This window comes from Rhinoraja longicauda, chromosome 3 (genome assembly GCF_053455715.1).
Source record: "Rhinoraja longicauda isolate Sanriku21f chromosome 3, sRhiLon1.1, whole genome shotgun sequence".
Taxonomy (NCBI): Eukaryota; Metazoa; Chordata; class Chondrichthyes; order Rajiformes; family Arhynchobatidae; genus Rhinoraja; species Rhinoraja longicauda.
In genome coordinates this window covers 95,219,017-95,235,897 of record NC_135955.1, presented here as the reverse complement: position 1 = coordinate 95,235,897, position 16,881 = coordinate 95,219,017, and the positions used below count along the sequence as shown (strand labels likewise).

General features: G+C 43.8%; 1 protein-coding gene across 2 annotated transcripts in view; it reads right to left on the bottom strand.

The window, feature by feature from the left end:
- Nucleotides 1-16,881, bottom strand: part of primpol (primase and polymerase (DNA-directed)) — a 39,893-nt gene that overhangs the window by 22,309 nt on the left and 703 nt on the right. Inside the window, exons 2-4 of one of the 2 annotated variants that reach the window (XM_078396677.1) lie at nucleotides 12,188-12,370; nucleotides 6,028-6,131; nucleotides 2,848-2,986 (exon numbers count right to left, since the gene is read on the bottom strand). In XM_078396677.1, the coding sequence (XP_078252803.1) occupies nucleotides 2,848-2,986; nucleotides 6,028-6,131; nucleotides 12,188-12,367 (423 nt within the window). In that variant the 5' untranslated portion in view covers nucleotides 12,368-12,370. The remainder of the gene's footprint in view (nucleotides 1-2,847; nucleotides 2,987-6,027; nucleotides 6,132-12,187; nucleotides 12,371-16,881) is intronic. The other variant, XM_078396678.1, reaches the window with a different exon arrangement.

Genomic DNA, 16,881 nt, shown 5'->3' with positions numbered 1-16,881 from the left:
AAGTGAGAGGAGCAGAATTAGGCCATTCAGCCCATCATGTCTACTCCGCCATTCAATCATGGCTGATCTAACTTTCCCTCTCAACCCCATTCTTCTGCCTTCTCCCCGTAACCCCGGACACCCGTACTAATTAGAAATCTATCAATCTCTGCCTTAAAAATATCCATTGATGGCCTCCACAGCCTTCTGTGGCAATATTGTCTATTGAATTCCACAGATTCACCACCCTCTGACTAAGGAAATTCTTCCTTCATAGGAGGAATGTCCTTTTATTCTGAGGGTGTGACCTCTGGTCCTAGGGCAGCACGGTGGCGCAGCGGTAGAGTTGCTGCCTTACAGCGAATGCAGCGCCGGAGACTCAGGTTCGATCCTGACTACGGGCATCGTCCATACGGAGTTTGTACATTCTCCCCGTGACCTGCGTGGGTTTTCTCCGAGATCTTCGGTTTTCTCCCACACTCCAAAGACGTACAGGTATGTAGGTTAATTGGCTGGGCAAATGTAAAAACTGTCCCTAGTGTGTAGGTTAGTGTTAATGTGCGGGGATCGCTGGGCGGCGTGGACTCGGTGGGCCGAAGGGCCTGTTTCCGCGCTGTATCTCTAAATCTAAAATCTAAATCTAGACTCTCCCACTAGTGGAAACACCCTCTCCACATCCACTCTATCCAGGCCATCCATTATTATTCATCACCCAATGCTGCTGCATGATGACTATCAAACGGTATGGACAATCATGAAAATCCTGATAATGAACAAGTAGCTTGAACATGTTGCCTGTCGCCAACATCAGGGTAAATGGGCAAGGTTTAACCATGTCAGTCCTATCAGCGCATGTTTTCAAGTGCTGTGCAATATTACTCCCTCTATGTTTTGGTTGGGATTACAGTCCCACAGAAATCACGAGTAGACTATTAACTTCCTTATTTTTCACATCTCCACAAGCCACTAATCGATGAGAATGTCCATATTTCTCACCCAATGTTCACACTTCCCCATTTTACACCAGTGTTCGGTGGAGATAATTAGAATCAGGAAGCGGCCAAACTTTCATTCCACAAAACACATTGAGGTCTGAGGAAGGGACTCGACTGAGGAAGTGGAGGCCAATTCTCTGAATGCATTCAAGAGAGAGCTAGATAGAGCTCTTAAGGATAGCGGAGTCAGGGGGTATGGGGAGAAGGCAGAAACAGGGTACTGATTGAGAATGATCAGCCATGATCACATTGAATGGCGGTGCTGGCTCGAAGGGCCGAATGGCCTCCTCCTGCACCTATTGTCTATTGTCTATCTTTTTAAACTAACCCAGCATTAGAAATGGAATTTTCCTAGCTCTGACGGTTAATTAAAAGCCCAAACCCAGTAAATACTCAGTTTTAAGTGATTGTAGAAGTGATTGATTTTTTTTTTTTACTTCACCAGTTATGTTTCGCACAAACTGCTGGAGTAAATGCAAAATTCTGTAACAGGAAGAAGAGTGGAAGAGTCAACAACATGGAACAACTGCCAAACATCTCAGCCAAGACCCCGAAAACACCAAAAGAAACAGAAAGATGCCAAAGTGGGGGAAATGAAGGCTGTTTCCGGGCAGCTAAATGGCCACACTCTTTACACTTTACTTTAGACTTTAGAGATACAGCACGGAAACTGGCCCCTTAGCCCACCGAGTCCGCATGACCAGCGTTCACCCCGTACACTCGCACTATCCCACACACTAGGGACAATTTAGTTTTTTTTAATGAAAGCTAATCGACCTACAAACCTGCGCATCCTTGGGATGCGGGAGGAAACCAGAGCACCCGCAGAAAACCCACGCGGTCACAGGAAGAACGTACAAACTCCGAGACAGACGGCACCCGTAGTTAGGATTGAACCCGGGTCTCTTGCCGAAGTGAGGCAGCAAATCCACTGATGCGCCACTGTGCCGTTCTTGAAAGTCTCATCAAGCTATGCAAGGGACGACAGAGTCTTTGGGTTGTGGCTGTGGCAGAGGAATAACGGACTGGTGGGTTTCAACTGTAAATTCGCAACACCATCTATATACTGAAACTCTCGTTTGTTATCCTGTTTGTGACTAAACTTCAGCCAAAACGGTACACGATAGCGCAACAATTTTAAGCCCACCTTACTCACCATTGTCACTTTAGTGATAATGCAAGTAGTTTTATTGAAATCGGTGTTATATTTTTAAAATAATTCACATTTAAAAATTTAAAAGGAGGGGAGGTGGAGGGAGGGAGGGGGGAAAAGGGAGAGGGGAGGGGGGGTTGAGGAGAGAGGGGAGAGGACAGGGTGCTGCATCAATGCAGGAGAGGTTTGGGCCCAACGGGTCCACTTGGTCTAGTGACAGTTAAATATCTGAAGGATAAGTTCCTACTGTACAGTGCAGTGAAGTAACTCGACAATTTTTCTGCATTGTAGACATTGCAAGGCTTTGTTTTTAAAGTAGTTAAATTGATCTAAAATAAATTGAGCATTTCACTTGGAGCTGCACGGTGGCGCAGCGGTAGAGTTGCTGCCTTTCAGTGCCAGAGACCCGGGATCCATCCTGACTACGGAGTTTCTACATTCTCCCCTTGACCACGTGAGTTTTCTCCGGGTGCTGTGGTTTCATTCCACACTCCAAAGACCAGGTGAATTGGTTTGGTATCATTGTAAATTGTCCCTGGTGTGTAGGATAGTGCTAATGTACAGGAATCACTGGTCAGCACGGAGGGCCTGTTTCCGCACTGCTTCTCTAAACTAAACCCAGCAAATTTATTTTAAAGTAGTTAAATTGGTCTAAAATAAATTGAGCATTTCACAAAAAAAAAATCAAGATCAAACTAAAAGTAGATATAATATCAGCACCTGGATTAATTTTGCCACCATCTGTTTCCCATCGCATTCCGGATTTGTTTGTTTAATGAATTCCAAGTCAAAATACAAATGGCACACAGCCCCTCCTGGAATCACTTCATAGCAGTGCATCAATGACTTCCGATAATTCCTGAAAAACAATCAAGGAACACTGGAAGCAAACTATTAAATGCATAACCAGCGTGGGGATCTACTGAAATTTCACCTGCATCTCCAAATTTCAGAGTAGGGTCATCGAGTCACACAGCATGGAAATAGGCCCATCGCCCCAATTTGCCCATGTTGACCAAGACGTCCCATCCACACTGGTCCCAATTGCTGCGTGTGCCCCTTATCCTTATAAATCTTTACTGGCCATATACCTGTCCAAGTGTTTATTAAATTTAAGCACTCCATTTAGAACGGAGATGAGGAAAAATGTTTTCAGTCAAATGTTAGATAGAGCTAGCGGAATCAAGGGATGTGGGGAGAAGGCAGGCACAGGTTACTGATTGTGGATGATCAGCCAATGTCACAATGAATGGCGGTGCTGGCTCAAAGGGCCAAACGGCCTCCTCCTGCACCTATTTTCTATGTTTCTAATTGGCCCTTGTATGCAGGGTGTGGAAGAGAAAGTGAGATAACATAAAGCTAGTCTGAACGGGTGCTCAAATGTGGGCATGGACTCGGTGGGCCAATGTGCCTGATTCCATGCTGTCTCTTTCAATCAATCAGTTTAACTGTACATGCTAGTCTTTGTAACGTTTCTACATGACTATTATTATTTAGTTCACTGCAAACAACGGAGTAGAAATTATTCCAGACAAAGAGAATAATTAAAAGCATCCTACTTTTAATTCAGTCATTGATTTTCTTACAGTTATTCTACATTTTTAAAAAGTATAAATATTTCAATATGGTAGCGAACATGATCAAAGACATTACTTATTCATTTATTCACTATCTCCTTTCTCCGATAGTTGATTGCTATTCAATTACACAAAACTGCTCGTCATTCTGGATTTCAACACCTGAAGTTCAGCTCAGTTCAGTTTACTGTCACATGTACGGGGCAGTGAAAGGTTTTGTTGCGTGCTAACCAGCCAGCAAAAAGACAACACATGACTATAATCGAGCCATTCTCAGTGTACAGTTACATGATAAGTGATTAGCATTTAGTGCAAGGTAAAGCCAGTACCTTTATCCACTAATTTCAATACTTTTTCACAGGTAACATGGATGAATTAGTAGAATTCGTAAAATGCACAAGGAATTATTTTATGACACACAATCTAAGAAGTTAAACAAGGGAAGACTCACTGCTGGACCTGCTGCCAGGGAAAGAAAGAGCTATAATGTAAAGGAAACATAGGCAACATCTAGGCAGCTGGCGATCATAAAATAATGAGCGGTAGACACAAAATGCTGGAGTAACTCAGCGGGTCAGGCAGCATCTCGGAAGAGAAGGAATGGGCGACGTTTTGGGTCGAGACCCTTCTTCAGACTGACGTCAGGGGAAGAGGCATCCTATCTTTGTCCCGCCCCCTCCCCTGACATCAGTCTGAAGAAGGGTCTCGACCCAAAAACGTCACCCATTCCTTCTCTCCCGAGATGCTGCCTGACCCGCTGAGTTACTCCAGTATTTAGAGTCTACCTTCGATTTAAACCAGAATCTGCAGTTTTTTTCCTACATATAAAATAATGAGCAACAATCTAGAAGAATATATTCAAAGACCAAGGAAATAGATGACATGACTATTCCTATGCCGTATAGCACCTCGGTATAGTACAGAATAGACAATAGGTGCAGGAGTTGGCCATTCGGCCCTTCGAGTCAGCATCACCATTCAATGTGATCATGGCTGATCATTCTCAATCAGTACCCCGTTCCTGCCTTCTCCCCATACCCCCTGACTCCGCTATCCTTAAGAGCTCTATCTAGCTCTCTCTTGAATGCATTCAGACAATTGGCCTCCACTGCCTTCTGAGGCAGAGAATTCCACAGATTTACAAATCTCTGACTGAAAAAGTTTTTCCTCATCGCCGTTCTAAATGGCCTACCCCTTATTCTTAAACTGTGGCACCTGGTTCTGGACTCCCCCAACATTGGAAACATTTTTCCTGCCTCTAACGTGTCCAATCCCTTAATAATCATATGTTTCAATAAGATCCCCTCTCATCCTTCTAAATTCCAGTGTGTATAAGCCTAGTCGCTCCAGTCTTACAACATACGACAGTCCCGCCATTCCGGGAATTAACCTAGTAAACCTACGTTGCACGCCCTCAATAGCAACAATATCCTTCCTCACATTTGGAGACCAAAACTGCACACAGTACTCCAGGTGCGTGCTTGGTACACGTGACAATCAGACACCTAAACCAAAATAAGGGCTCAAGCATTTAAATCAGAGGTCAGTAGAAATTTGATCAAAACACAAAGTGTTGGAGTAACTCAATGGGTCAGCCAGCATCTGTGGTGGGAATGGACAGGCAATGTTTCGGGTCGCGACCCTTCTTCAGACTGGTTGTAGTAGGGGGGGAGAAAGCTGGAAGAGAGGCAGAGGAGGGACAAGGCTTGGCAAGTGATAGGTGGATACCAGTGAGGGAAGGTTTGATTAGCAAACGAGTGGTAAACTCTGGAATTCATAAGTTGATACGTGATAGGAGCAGAATTAGGCCATTCGGCCCATCAAATCCACTCTGCCATGTATTCATGGCTGACCTATCTTTCCCTCTTAACCCCCTTCTCCTGCCTTCTCCCCATGACAACCGTACTAATCACGAATCTATCTCTGCCATTAAAATATCCATTGACGGCCTCCAAAGCCTTCTATGGCAATGAATTCCACAGATTCACCAACCTCTGTCTAAAGAAATTCCTCCTTATCTCCTTCCTAAAGGAACATCCTTTAATTCTGAGCCTATGACCTCTGGTCCTAGACTCTCCCACTGTTGGAAACATCCTCTCTGCATCCTCTCTATCCAGGCCTTTCACCGTTCAGCAAGTTTCAATGAGGTCCCCCCTCATCCTTCCAAACTCCAGGGAATACAGGCCCAGTGCTGTCAAATTCTCTGCCCCTGAATGTGAGCCACTTAATAAAATTGCACAATCAATACCTAGCTTCACATGTTGATGAAACACTTCCTGAAACTACCTCCGGCGGGTCTTTTTCACACGATATGGTCACTCACCTATAATAAAACCACAGCTCGGTGTACGTTGTAACAAGGAAAATTCGCTGTCCCAGTCGAGCATCCTTTTTATTTTCATTCTCCAACGCAAACACATGGACATCCTTTAATGAAAGATATTTAAAAATGCAAAGATTATCGTTCCATCACTCCTTTCTCCTTCAGTTTGTGATATTTAATACAGGCTGAAAGCTCGGTTATAGAAGGGAGGAAAAGATCATGAGACGAATAGTTTAGAGATACAACGTGGAAACAGGTCCTTCGGCCCACCGAGTCCACACCGACCAGTAATCCCCGCACACTAATGCTGTCCGACACACACGAGGGACAATTTACACTTATACCAAGCCAATTAACCTACAAACCTTCACGTCTTTGGAGTGTGGGAGGAAACCGAAGATCTCGGAGAAAACCCACGCAGGTCACAGGGAGAACGTACAAACTCCGTACAGACAGCACCCGTAGTCGGGATCGAACCCGGGTCTCTGGCGCTGCAAACGCTGTAAGGCAACAACTCTACTGCTGCGCCACCGTGCTGCCCTCAGAATAGATCGGGTAAATGCTCATAGGGGAATCGAGAACCAGAGGACATAGGTTTAAGGTGAGTGGAAGAAAGAATTAATAGGAACCTGAGAGGCAACTTATTTTACACAAAGGGTGGTAGGTGTATAGAACGAGCTGCCGGAGGAGGTAGTTGAGGCAGGGACTATTGCAACGTATAAGAAACATTTATACAGGGACATGGATAGTTTCAGTTTCAGTTTAGCTTATTGTCACGTGCACCAAGGTACAGTGAAAAGCTTATGTTGCGTGCTAACCAGTCAGCAGAAAGACAATACATGATTACAATTGATCCATTTACAGTGTATAGACACATGATAAGAGAATAACGTTTAGTGCAAGGTAAAGCCAGCAAAGTCCGATCAAGGATAGTCCGAGAGGCATCAAAGAGGTAGATAGTAGTTTAGCACTGTTCTCTGGTTGTGGTAGGATGATTCAGTTGCCTGATAACAGCTGGGAAGAAACTGTCCCTGAATCTGGTGGTGTGCATTTTCACACTTCTGTACCTTTTGCCCGATGGGAGAGGGGAGAAGAGGGAGTGGCCGGGGTGAGACTGGTCCTTGATTGCTGCTGGCCTTGCCGAGGCAGCGTGAGGTGTAGATGGAGTCAATGGAAGGGAGGTTGGTTTGTGTGATGGTCTAGGCTGCGTCCACAATTCGCTGCAATTTCTTGCGGTCTTGGATGGAGCTGTTCCCAAACCAAGTTGTGATGCATCCCAATAAAATGCTTTCTAATGGTGCATCTGTAGAAACTGGTGAGAGTTGTAGGGGATAGGATAGGGGATAGGCAGTGGAGGCCAATTCTCTGAATGCATTCAAGAGAGAGCTAGATAGAGCTCTTAAGGATAGCAGAGTCAGGGGGTATGGGGAGAAGGCAGGAACGGGGTACTGATTGAGAATGATCAGCCATGATCACATTGAATGGTGGTGCTGGCTCGAAGGGCCGAATCGCCTACTCCTGCACCTATTGTCTATTGATAGATTTAGAGATATGGTCCAAACATAGGCAGGCAGTACTAGTGTGGATGGGGCACGTTGAACGGTGTGGTCAAGTTGGGCCGAAGGGCCTGTTTTCACACTGTATGATTATACAAATTATCTTTTGGAATATATGACTTGGTTATGATAAGAGCATGAAAACAGGCCCTTCAGCAACAAAAGCTTTTCTCTGTACCTGGGTACACATGACAATAAATTATACTCAAACCCAAACTCTAGATCTATGTTCTACGTAGGGACAGCACTGTGGCGCAGCGGCAGAGTTGCTGCCTTACAGTGCCGGAGACCCGGGTTCGATCCTGACTACGGGCACTGTAAGAAAATAACTGCAGATGCTGGTACAAATCAAAGGTATTTATTCACAAAATGCTGGAGTAACTCAGCAGGTCAGGCAGCATCTCAGGAGAGAAGGAATTGGTGACGTTTCGGGTCGAGACCCTTCTTCAGACTGACTACGGGTACTGTCTGTACGGAGTTTGTACGTTCTCCCCACTTGTACGTTTCCCCAGGTGCTCCGGTTTCCTCCCACACTCCAAAAGCGTACAGGTTTGTAGGTTAATTGGCTTCAGTAAAGATTGTAAAATCACCCCAGTGCATAGGATAGTGCTAGTGTACAGGAATCGCTAGTTGGCATGGACTCAGTGGGCCGAAGGGTCTGTTTCCGTGCTGTATCTCTAAACTAAACTAAACTATGTTATCCCACTTTCTCATCCACTCCCTGCACACTGGGGGCAATTTTACAGAAGGCAATTAACCGACAAACCTGCACGTCGTCAGGATGTGGGAGGATATAACACTAGTTTTTTCCACATTATTCAATTGAAAATTGACTTCATCTTAAACGAGTCAAAGATGTATTCAAGGTTGTTTCACATCAGAGTTGAAATGCAAAACAGAATGAGTCATCCTCGCGCCACTGCTGTGTGTGTGATCTCCATGTGTGTCATGCATGGGATAATGTAATCCCCATTTAATGCTCCTGTTGCTGCATTTAAACACCCGCTTTCATCATCTGATGTACAAAAACACTCATGTTTTGTTTACCCATACCTATCCCAATCTATTACCATTCTGAAAAAAATGTCTCTACCTTCACCCTCCCCTCTCCGACACAGCTCCCCCTTTTTCTCTCCTTTGTCTGCTTACACCCACCTGCCCCTGTCTCCTATCTCCAGCCCCCACTTCCCCTCCCCTCTTCTTTAGATTTTTTAGATTTAGAGATACAGCGCAGAAACAGGCCCTTCGGCCCACCGAGTCCGTGCCGCCCAGCGATCCCCGCACACTAACATTATCCTACACCCACTAGGGACAATTTTTACATTTGTCCAGCCAATTAACCTACAAACCTGCACGTCTTTGGAGTGTGGGAGGAAACCGAAGATCTCAGAGAAAACCCACGCAGGTCACGCGGAGAACGTACAAACTCCGTGCAGTACAGCGCCCGTAGTCAGGATCGAACTTGAGTCTCCGGCGCTGCATTCGCTGTAAGGCAGCAACTCTACCGCAGCGCCACCGTCTTCCTTATAGAATAGACAAGAAACTGCCGATGCTGGAATCTTTCGTGAAACACAAAGTACTGGAGTATCTCGGCGGCATGGTGGCGCAGCGGTAGTCGCTGCCTTACATCGCCGGGTTCAATACTGACGATGGGTGCTGTCTGTACGTGTTTGTACGTTCTACCTGTGACCATGTGGGTTTTCTCCAGGTGCTCTGGTTTCCTCCCACATTCCAAAGGGTTAATTGGCTTGGTAAAATTGTAAATAGTCCCTAGTGTGTGTGGGATAGTGTTAATGTTCGAGGTGATTCCATCATGGGATTACATCATCCCATAGGGCTTGTTTCCATGCTGTATCTCTAGTCTAAAATCCTCTAATCACTGTCTACCACCCAACATAAATGACAGGTTTATTCTTATTCTCCATATCTTGTTGGTACACTCAGTCTAAATCCTCCACAGAAGGGTGTGGAGGCCATCAATGGATATTTTTAAGGCAGAAATAGATAGATTCATGAACAGTACGGGTGTCAGGGGTTTGGGGACAAAGCAGGAGAATGGGGTTAGGAGGGAAAGATAGATCAGCCATGATTGAATGGCAGAGTAGACTTGATGGGCCGAATGGCCTAATTCTGCTCCCATCACTTATGAATGTCTCAATTATCTCAATCCCACATGCTTTAATTATGCATACTAATATATTTTGTGTAGTTTACCAAAAGCTAGGGAAAGTTCAAACAGACCAGACCCATGGTTTCCCCTTTATTTATTCAACTAGTTACATTTCAACAAACTCTGGTAGGTTTGTTGGCATGATTTTCCTTTCATAGTCCCATGCTGACATTATCCATTCCTGTTGATCCTTTTCAAGTTTGAAGAAGAATCTCGACCTGAAACAACACCCATTCCTTCTCTCCAGAGATGCTGCCTGTCAGTTGCTCCAGCATTTTATGTCTATCTTCGATTTAAACCAGCATCTGCAGTTCTTTTCTACACTGATCCTTTTCAAATGTTCTATTCGTGCTTCTTATCAAAGATTCTAATACTTACTTCTGACAATAGACTTACTGGTCCAGTAATAATTACAGTATCATTATTACTGCTCTTTATTGTTTAAACAGAATGGCTCTACAAATGAGGAAACAGCTTCAGAGTCTAAAGAATTTTCAAAGTAGACCGCCACTGTATTCACTATTTCTCGGCCAGCTAATTTTTGTAGGTTTGTAGGTTAGTCATAGAATCATACAACATGTCAACAGGCCCTTCGGCCCAACTTGTTCGTGCTGACAAAGATGCCACATCTACATTAGTCCCACATGCCAGTGTTTGGTCCATATCTCTCTAAACCTCTCATATCCACGTACCTGTTCAAATGTATTTTAAATGGAGTTTTGGTACTGTTCTCAACTGCCTCAACATGATAGCTCGTTCCATATACCCACCACCCTCTGTGTGAAAAAGTTGCCCCTCAGATTCCTATTAAATCTTTTCCCCCCTCACCTTAAGCCTCTGTCCCCTGGTTCTTGGTGCCCCTACCCTGGATCTTGGGAATTTGTTGTCCTTTAGTCCGTCCATACCTTAGCACTATTGCTTTACTAACAGTGATTCCTTCTGCTCCTCCCTCTTGGAGCCTCTCGTGTATACAGTCATACCTTTGGCCCAATTTGTCCAGGCTGACCAAGACTCTTGATCTAAACTAATCCCACTTGCCCGTGTTTGGCCCATATCCCTCTAAACGTTTCCTATCCAAACGACTTTTAAAGGATGTTATTGTAGCTGGCTCAACTGTGTCCTCTGGCAGCATATTCCATATACCAGACGGTGTGAAAATATTTCTCCTCAGGTATAGGGAGAGGATGGGCACACTAGGACTTTATTATTGGAGCACGGGAGGCCGAGGGGTAATCTTATAAAGGTCTTAGAAGTTTATAACATTGGAAGAAGCATAGATAGATAGCCAGAATATTTGTTCTAGGGTAGAAATGTCAAATATTAGAGGGCTACACTTTCGGGTGCAGGGCAAGTGCTTTTTTTCCCCCCACACACCGAGAGTATGGTGGGTGCCTGGGGCGTGCTGCCAGGGGTGGTGGTGGTGGAAGAAGATACAACAGAAGGATTTAAGAGACATTATCTGCGTTCAGATGGGAATAGTTTAATTTGGCATCATGTTCGGCAGAGGCATCACGGGCCAAAGGGCCTGTCCTTGTGCTGTACAGAGAGAAAGCAGAAAGTCCACAATGAAGTAGGATGGATAATCGATATTACATCCTAACTTATGGGAGCACTGTTCAGAAGCCTGATTACAAAGGGGAATAAACTATTCCTGAATTAGGTGGTATGTGCTTTCAAGGTTTTGCATAATAGACAATAGGTGCAGGAGGAGGCCATTCGGCCCTTCGAGCCAGCACCACCATTCAATGTGTTCATGGCTGATCATTCTCAATCAGTACCCCATTCCTGCCTTCTCCCCATACCCCCTGACTCTGCTATCCTTAAGAGCTCTATCTAGCTCTCTCTTGAATGCATTCAGAGAATTGGCCTCCACTGCCTTTTGAGGCAGAGAATTCCACAGATTCACAACTCTCTGACTGAAAAAGTTTTTCCTCATCTCAGTTCTAAATGGAAAAGGTCCTTGATTATGTTGGTTGTGTTTCAAGGCAGCATGAAGTATGGATGGAGTGGATGGTGGAGAGGCTGGTCTGTGTGATGGACTTTGTTTGCAATAAGGAAACCGTTGCGTGGTGAAATTCATCTCAATATTTATGTCTATTTCCTATGAGGAAATGGTGGTCGGGGTGTGACATCTGACCATGTTTTCCACAATTCTGAACTTCAGAAAAAGAAATTAAAGTGATAAAGACTATAGAAACAAGGCAGATGAAGTTGCTTCAATATTTAATATCCAAGCTTTAACATTATTTTTCATCTCAATTTTTTTGTTTTGTTTTAAATCTCCAAATCCAGCATAAATATTTAAAACATTTAATGAATTATCCATACACCACAACAGCACTCCAAATATCAATTTCCTTCCTGAAAATCCATTGTTATTCACAATGCAACAATTCACATTTCTTTAAGACATTGATATATTTTTTTATTTTACCTGCTTGCAGGTCTTCGAAAAATTAAAGGCTTGATTCTGGCGATAGAATAACTTCCAAATCGATGATGGTTGCCATGGTTTTGATAGTTTGGGTTTGTAACCCAGATTGATCGGGTGCTTTTGATAGTTGCCTGCTAAAGTTTCAACATCTTTTAACCTTTCCTGCCAGTTCTTCTTCATACTCTGAGAAGAGTAAAGACAACTTAGTCAGTTATTCTTACAATTCAAAGAAATTAAAAAGGACATCATAACCATTGTCCCCTTGTTCTCTTTCCCCAACTACATACTTTGTCAACATATCATTCATGAAACATAATTATCCTTTTTAAGTATTTCACAAACGTGTGAAACAGAGTATAAAAGATAGCTTACTCCAGTTGCTAACTCCGCATACAAAGTAACAAATTCCAAAATCAGATTGAAATGAAAATATGGACACAGAAGAAAATAAAGAGAGAAGTATAGAGTCATACAGTGTGGAAACAGGCCCTTCAGCCCGACTAGCCCAGTCCATCACACAGACCAGCCTCTCCACCATCGACTCCATCTGTACTCCATGCTGCCTTGGAACACAACCAACATAATTCAGGACCTTTTTCACCCCAGTCATTCCCTCTATCCCCCCTCTTCCTTTGAGCAGATGATACAAAAGCTTGAAAGCTCGTTTCGCCAATGGAAAGTAAAAGTCCCAACAGATCATTTACTATTTAAGCAGGCAGAACCTTGCGCAAAACTTATCTCAACATCCTACAACTTGTTAAATCATTTCAGGATCCTCATTGCGACTGAAGCAAAATCTAATGACATCTTCCCCTCGTTTGCAAAATTCGGCCTACACTTTTTGCAGTAAATGTAACCACTGGTTATTAAGGGTTCAATTCCCAAGAACTGTCTGGAAGTTTATTGCTCCATAGGTCATAAATGTCAGTTTTCTGTAGCTACACATGACGTATCACTTGTTATAATTCAGCTCTAGTATATTGTCACGTGTACCGAGGTATAGTAAAAAGTTTTCTGTTGAGTGTTGACCTTTCACTTATAAATGTTCAGGTCACTGCTTCCCGAACCAAAATGCTTCAATACATGGTTCAGTACTCAATATATGTTGCAAGTAAGAATGTCATTGTTCTGTTTTGGTACATCTGACAATAAAACACTATACACTTGCCTGTACAATAAAACACGACTACTCATGATGCAATCAAACAGAAGCATGGTGGAGCAGATGTTTGTTTTCCAGAGTTTGCATTCTGCAGAGTCATCTGCTTAGCTCAGTGATTTGTTTGTTTCATCGGTTGCAATTGGATATAATGGCCTTGAAATTTGAGGACACACAAAAGGCTATTGAAGAGTATCACCTGTGAGCTTGGACTCAACTTCAGGAAGCTATGATGGCCAACACCCAGAAGCCTGAACAGGATCAACATACTCACCAAAATGGTGCCAGTTGAGTTAGGGGCAAGACATTTCACCGTCCGGCGTGGCCTGAAATAGGCCACGGGATTTTTCTCTGCTCGGCGGGGGCTTCAATGTCGGGAGCCACGACCGCCCCGACGTGCAGCGGCAACGTCTTCGCCCGCCCCGGATCGCGGGGCTTGGGTCGGCCCGCTGCGGACCTTTCACCGTCCGGCGCGGCCTGGCAAGTTCAACAGCCTGACCGCGGGAGAAGACGGCAGGGGAAGAGAAATGACATTCTGGCCTTCCATCACAGTGAGGAGGGGACTGGAGGAAACTCACTGTGATGGATGTTTCTTTTTTTTTGTTTTGTGTTGGTTTGTGGTTGTGTAATTGCTTATTTTATTGCTCTTATTGTTGGACTGTGGGTGACGAAATCTCGTCCAAAAGACTTGTTTTTTGGATGACAATAAAGGTAATTCTGATTCTGATTCTTCTAAGAGGTAGGTGCCTAGGAACAGCCACAGATCTAGATCTACAACAGTCGCTACCTCAAAAAGGCAGCCAGCATCATCAGAGACCCACACCACCCTGAACATGCTATAGGGAAGAAGGTATACGAGCCTGAAAACTGTAACATCAGGTTCAGGAGCAGCTACCTCTCAACAGCCATCAGGTTATTAACGTCCAAATAGGCTCCGAACTACATAGATTTGGGGGGTATTATTTTTGATTATGCTATTATTGCACGGTGGCACAGCGGTAGAGTTGCTGCCTTTCAGCACCAAGGACCCGGGTTTGAACCTGACTACGGGTGCTTTCTGTACGGGGTTTGTACATTCTTCCTGTGACCTGCGTGTGGTTTCTCCGGGTTCCACGGTTTCCACCCACACTCCAAAGACGTACAGATTTGTAGGTTCATTAGCTTGGTAAAATTGTACATTGTCTCTAGTGTGCATAGGATAGCGTTGGGGTGTGGGGATCGCTGGTTGGCGCGGACTCGGTGGGCCAAAGGGCCCGCTTCCACGCTGCATCTCCAAACTAAACTATTGAATGTCTGTATGTATACTGAATTTATTTGTTATTTATTATTGGTTTTAAAGATTACTATGTTTACATAGGGCGTGCAGCGTAGGTTTACTAGGTTAATTCCCGGAATGGCGGGACTGTCATATGTTGAAAGACTGGAGCGACTAGGCTTGTATACACTGGAATTTAGAAGGATGAGAGGGGATCTTATCGAAACGTATAAGATTATTAAGGGGTTGGACACGTTAGAGGCAAGAAACATGTTCCCAATGTTGGGGGAGTCCAGAACCAGGGGCCACAGTTTAAGAATAAGGGGTAGGCCATTTACAACTGTCAGAGAGTTGTGAATCTGTGGAATTCTCTACCTCAGAAGGCAGTGGAGGCCAATTCTCTGAATGCATTCTAAGAGAGAGCTAGATAGAGCTCTTAAAGATAGCGGAGTTAGGGGGTATGGGGAGAAGGCAGGGACGGGGTACTGATTGAGAATGATCAGCCATGATCACATTGAATGGCGGTGCTGGCTCGAAGGGCCGAATGGCTTCCTCCTGCACCTATTGTCTATTGTCATATCGGCTATGCTGCTGAAAGTAAGAATTTTATTGTTCTATTTCAGGACATCTGACAATAAAACATTCTTGACTCTCGACTTGTCGAGAGGATCAGAAGGACAAATGAAGTGATATGAGGAGAGGAAATACCCCTGTTTAGAGTTTGAACCTTAATCAGGAACCTAAAGGGATATGGGTGGAGGGGAAGCATTACCCGAGAGTCAGGGTTTAATGATGAGGTGGTAGGTGGTTGGTGCAACGAGGGTCTTAAACTAAATGTGCGTGAGTACGCTTCAGGGAAAAGTCAATTTAAAAGCAGTAAAATAAATGTCAAATCCCTACAAGAGACTTTTAAACATAGAATAGTACAACACAAGAACAGGCCCTTCAATGTCTATGCCATACATGATACCAGGTTAATCTCCTCTGCGTGATCCATATCGCTCTATTCCCAGCAAAACCATGTGCCTAACTAAAAGCGTCTTAAATACCATTATCACATCTGCCTTCACCACCATTCCTGGCAGCGTGCTCCAGGCACCTACCACTTTCTGTGTAAAAAAAGACCCTTGCATATCTCTTTTAGCAGCACAATAAAATATGTAAACATGGTACACGGTGAACAATATTATAAATGAGGAAAAAAGTTTAGGATGTATATATATATCTGAGTTACACAGAAGATGGGCACAAAATGCTGGAGTAATTCAGTGGGACAGGCAGCATTTCTGGAGAGAAGGAATGGGTGACCCTTCTTCGAACTGAGTTACTCCAGTTTATGTCTATCTTCAGTCTGAAGAAGGGTTTTGACCCGAAACATCACCCATTCCTTCTCTCCAGAGACGCTGCCTGTCCCGCTGAGTTGCTCCATCATTTTGTGTCTACCTTCGATTTAAACCAGCATCTGCAGTTCTTTCCTACACATATTATATATATATATGTGTAGGATATATATATATATGCGTGTGTGTGTGTGTATGTATATCCACACCACACAAAAAAACAAATACAGACAAACAAACAATGATAGTGCAAAAAGACAAAACTAATGCCCCCAAGTCTATGTAGTTCAGAGCTTATTTCATGTCAAGTCAAGTATATTTGTCACATACACATACAAGATGTGCAGTGAAATGAAAGTGGTAATGCCTGCGGATTGTGCAAAAGAAAATTACAATTACAGCATAAAAATTTAAATTAATACAGGAAAAAAAATGTAGTCCCTGGAGTTATAATAGTTAACAGTCCTTGATGGCCTGTGGGAAGAAATTTGGACGTTGTCGTGTTTAATAGCCTGATGGTTGTAGGGAAGAAGCTGTTCCTGAACCTGGACGTTACAGGTTTCACATTCCTGTACCATCTTCCCAATGGCAGGAGTGAAATTAGATCGTGATTAGAGCAGTGTGGGTCCTTGACGATGCTGGCTGTCTTTAGTGGTGCTAAACATGGGTGCTAAGTAAAAGGGCTGTACGTAACTGATGATGAAAACATACTTCCAAAAAGACCACACGGCACTGAACATAAATATGAGTAAAGATGGAAAATATAGGTGAGGGTATGAAGCACGAGTGATTCACATTAATGTCAATATATAAAGAAAAAAAGTGTTAAAATAAATCGAAATTATTAAAATCTAAAAATGGGAAAATCTGAACACTTGATTGTGTGTTACTTTACGCTTTAATAAATCATAGAAGACATAGGTGTTTTTTCAGCTGATCG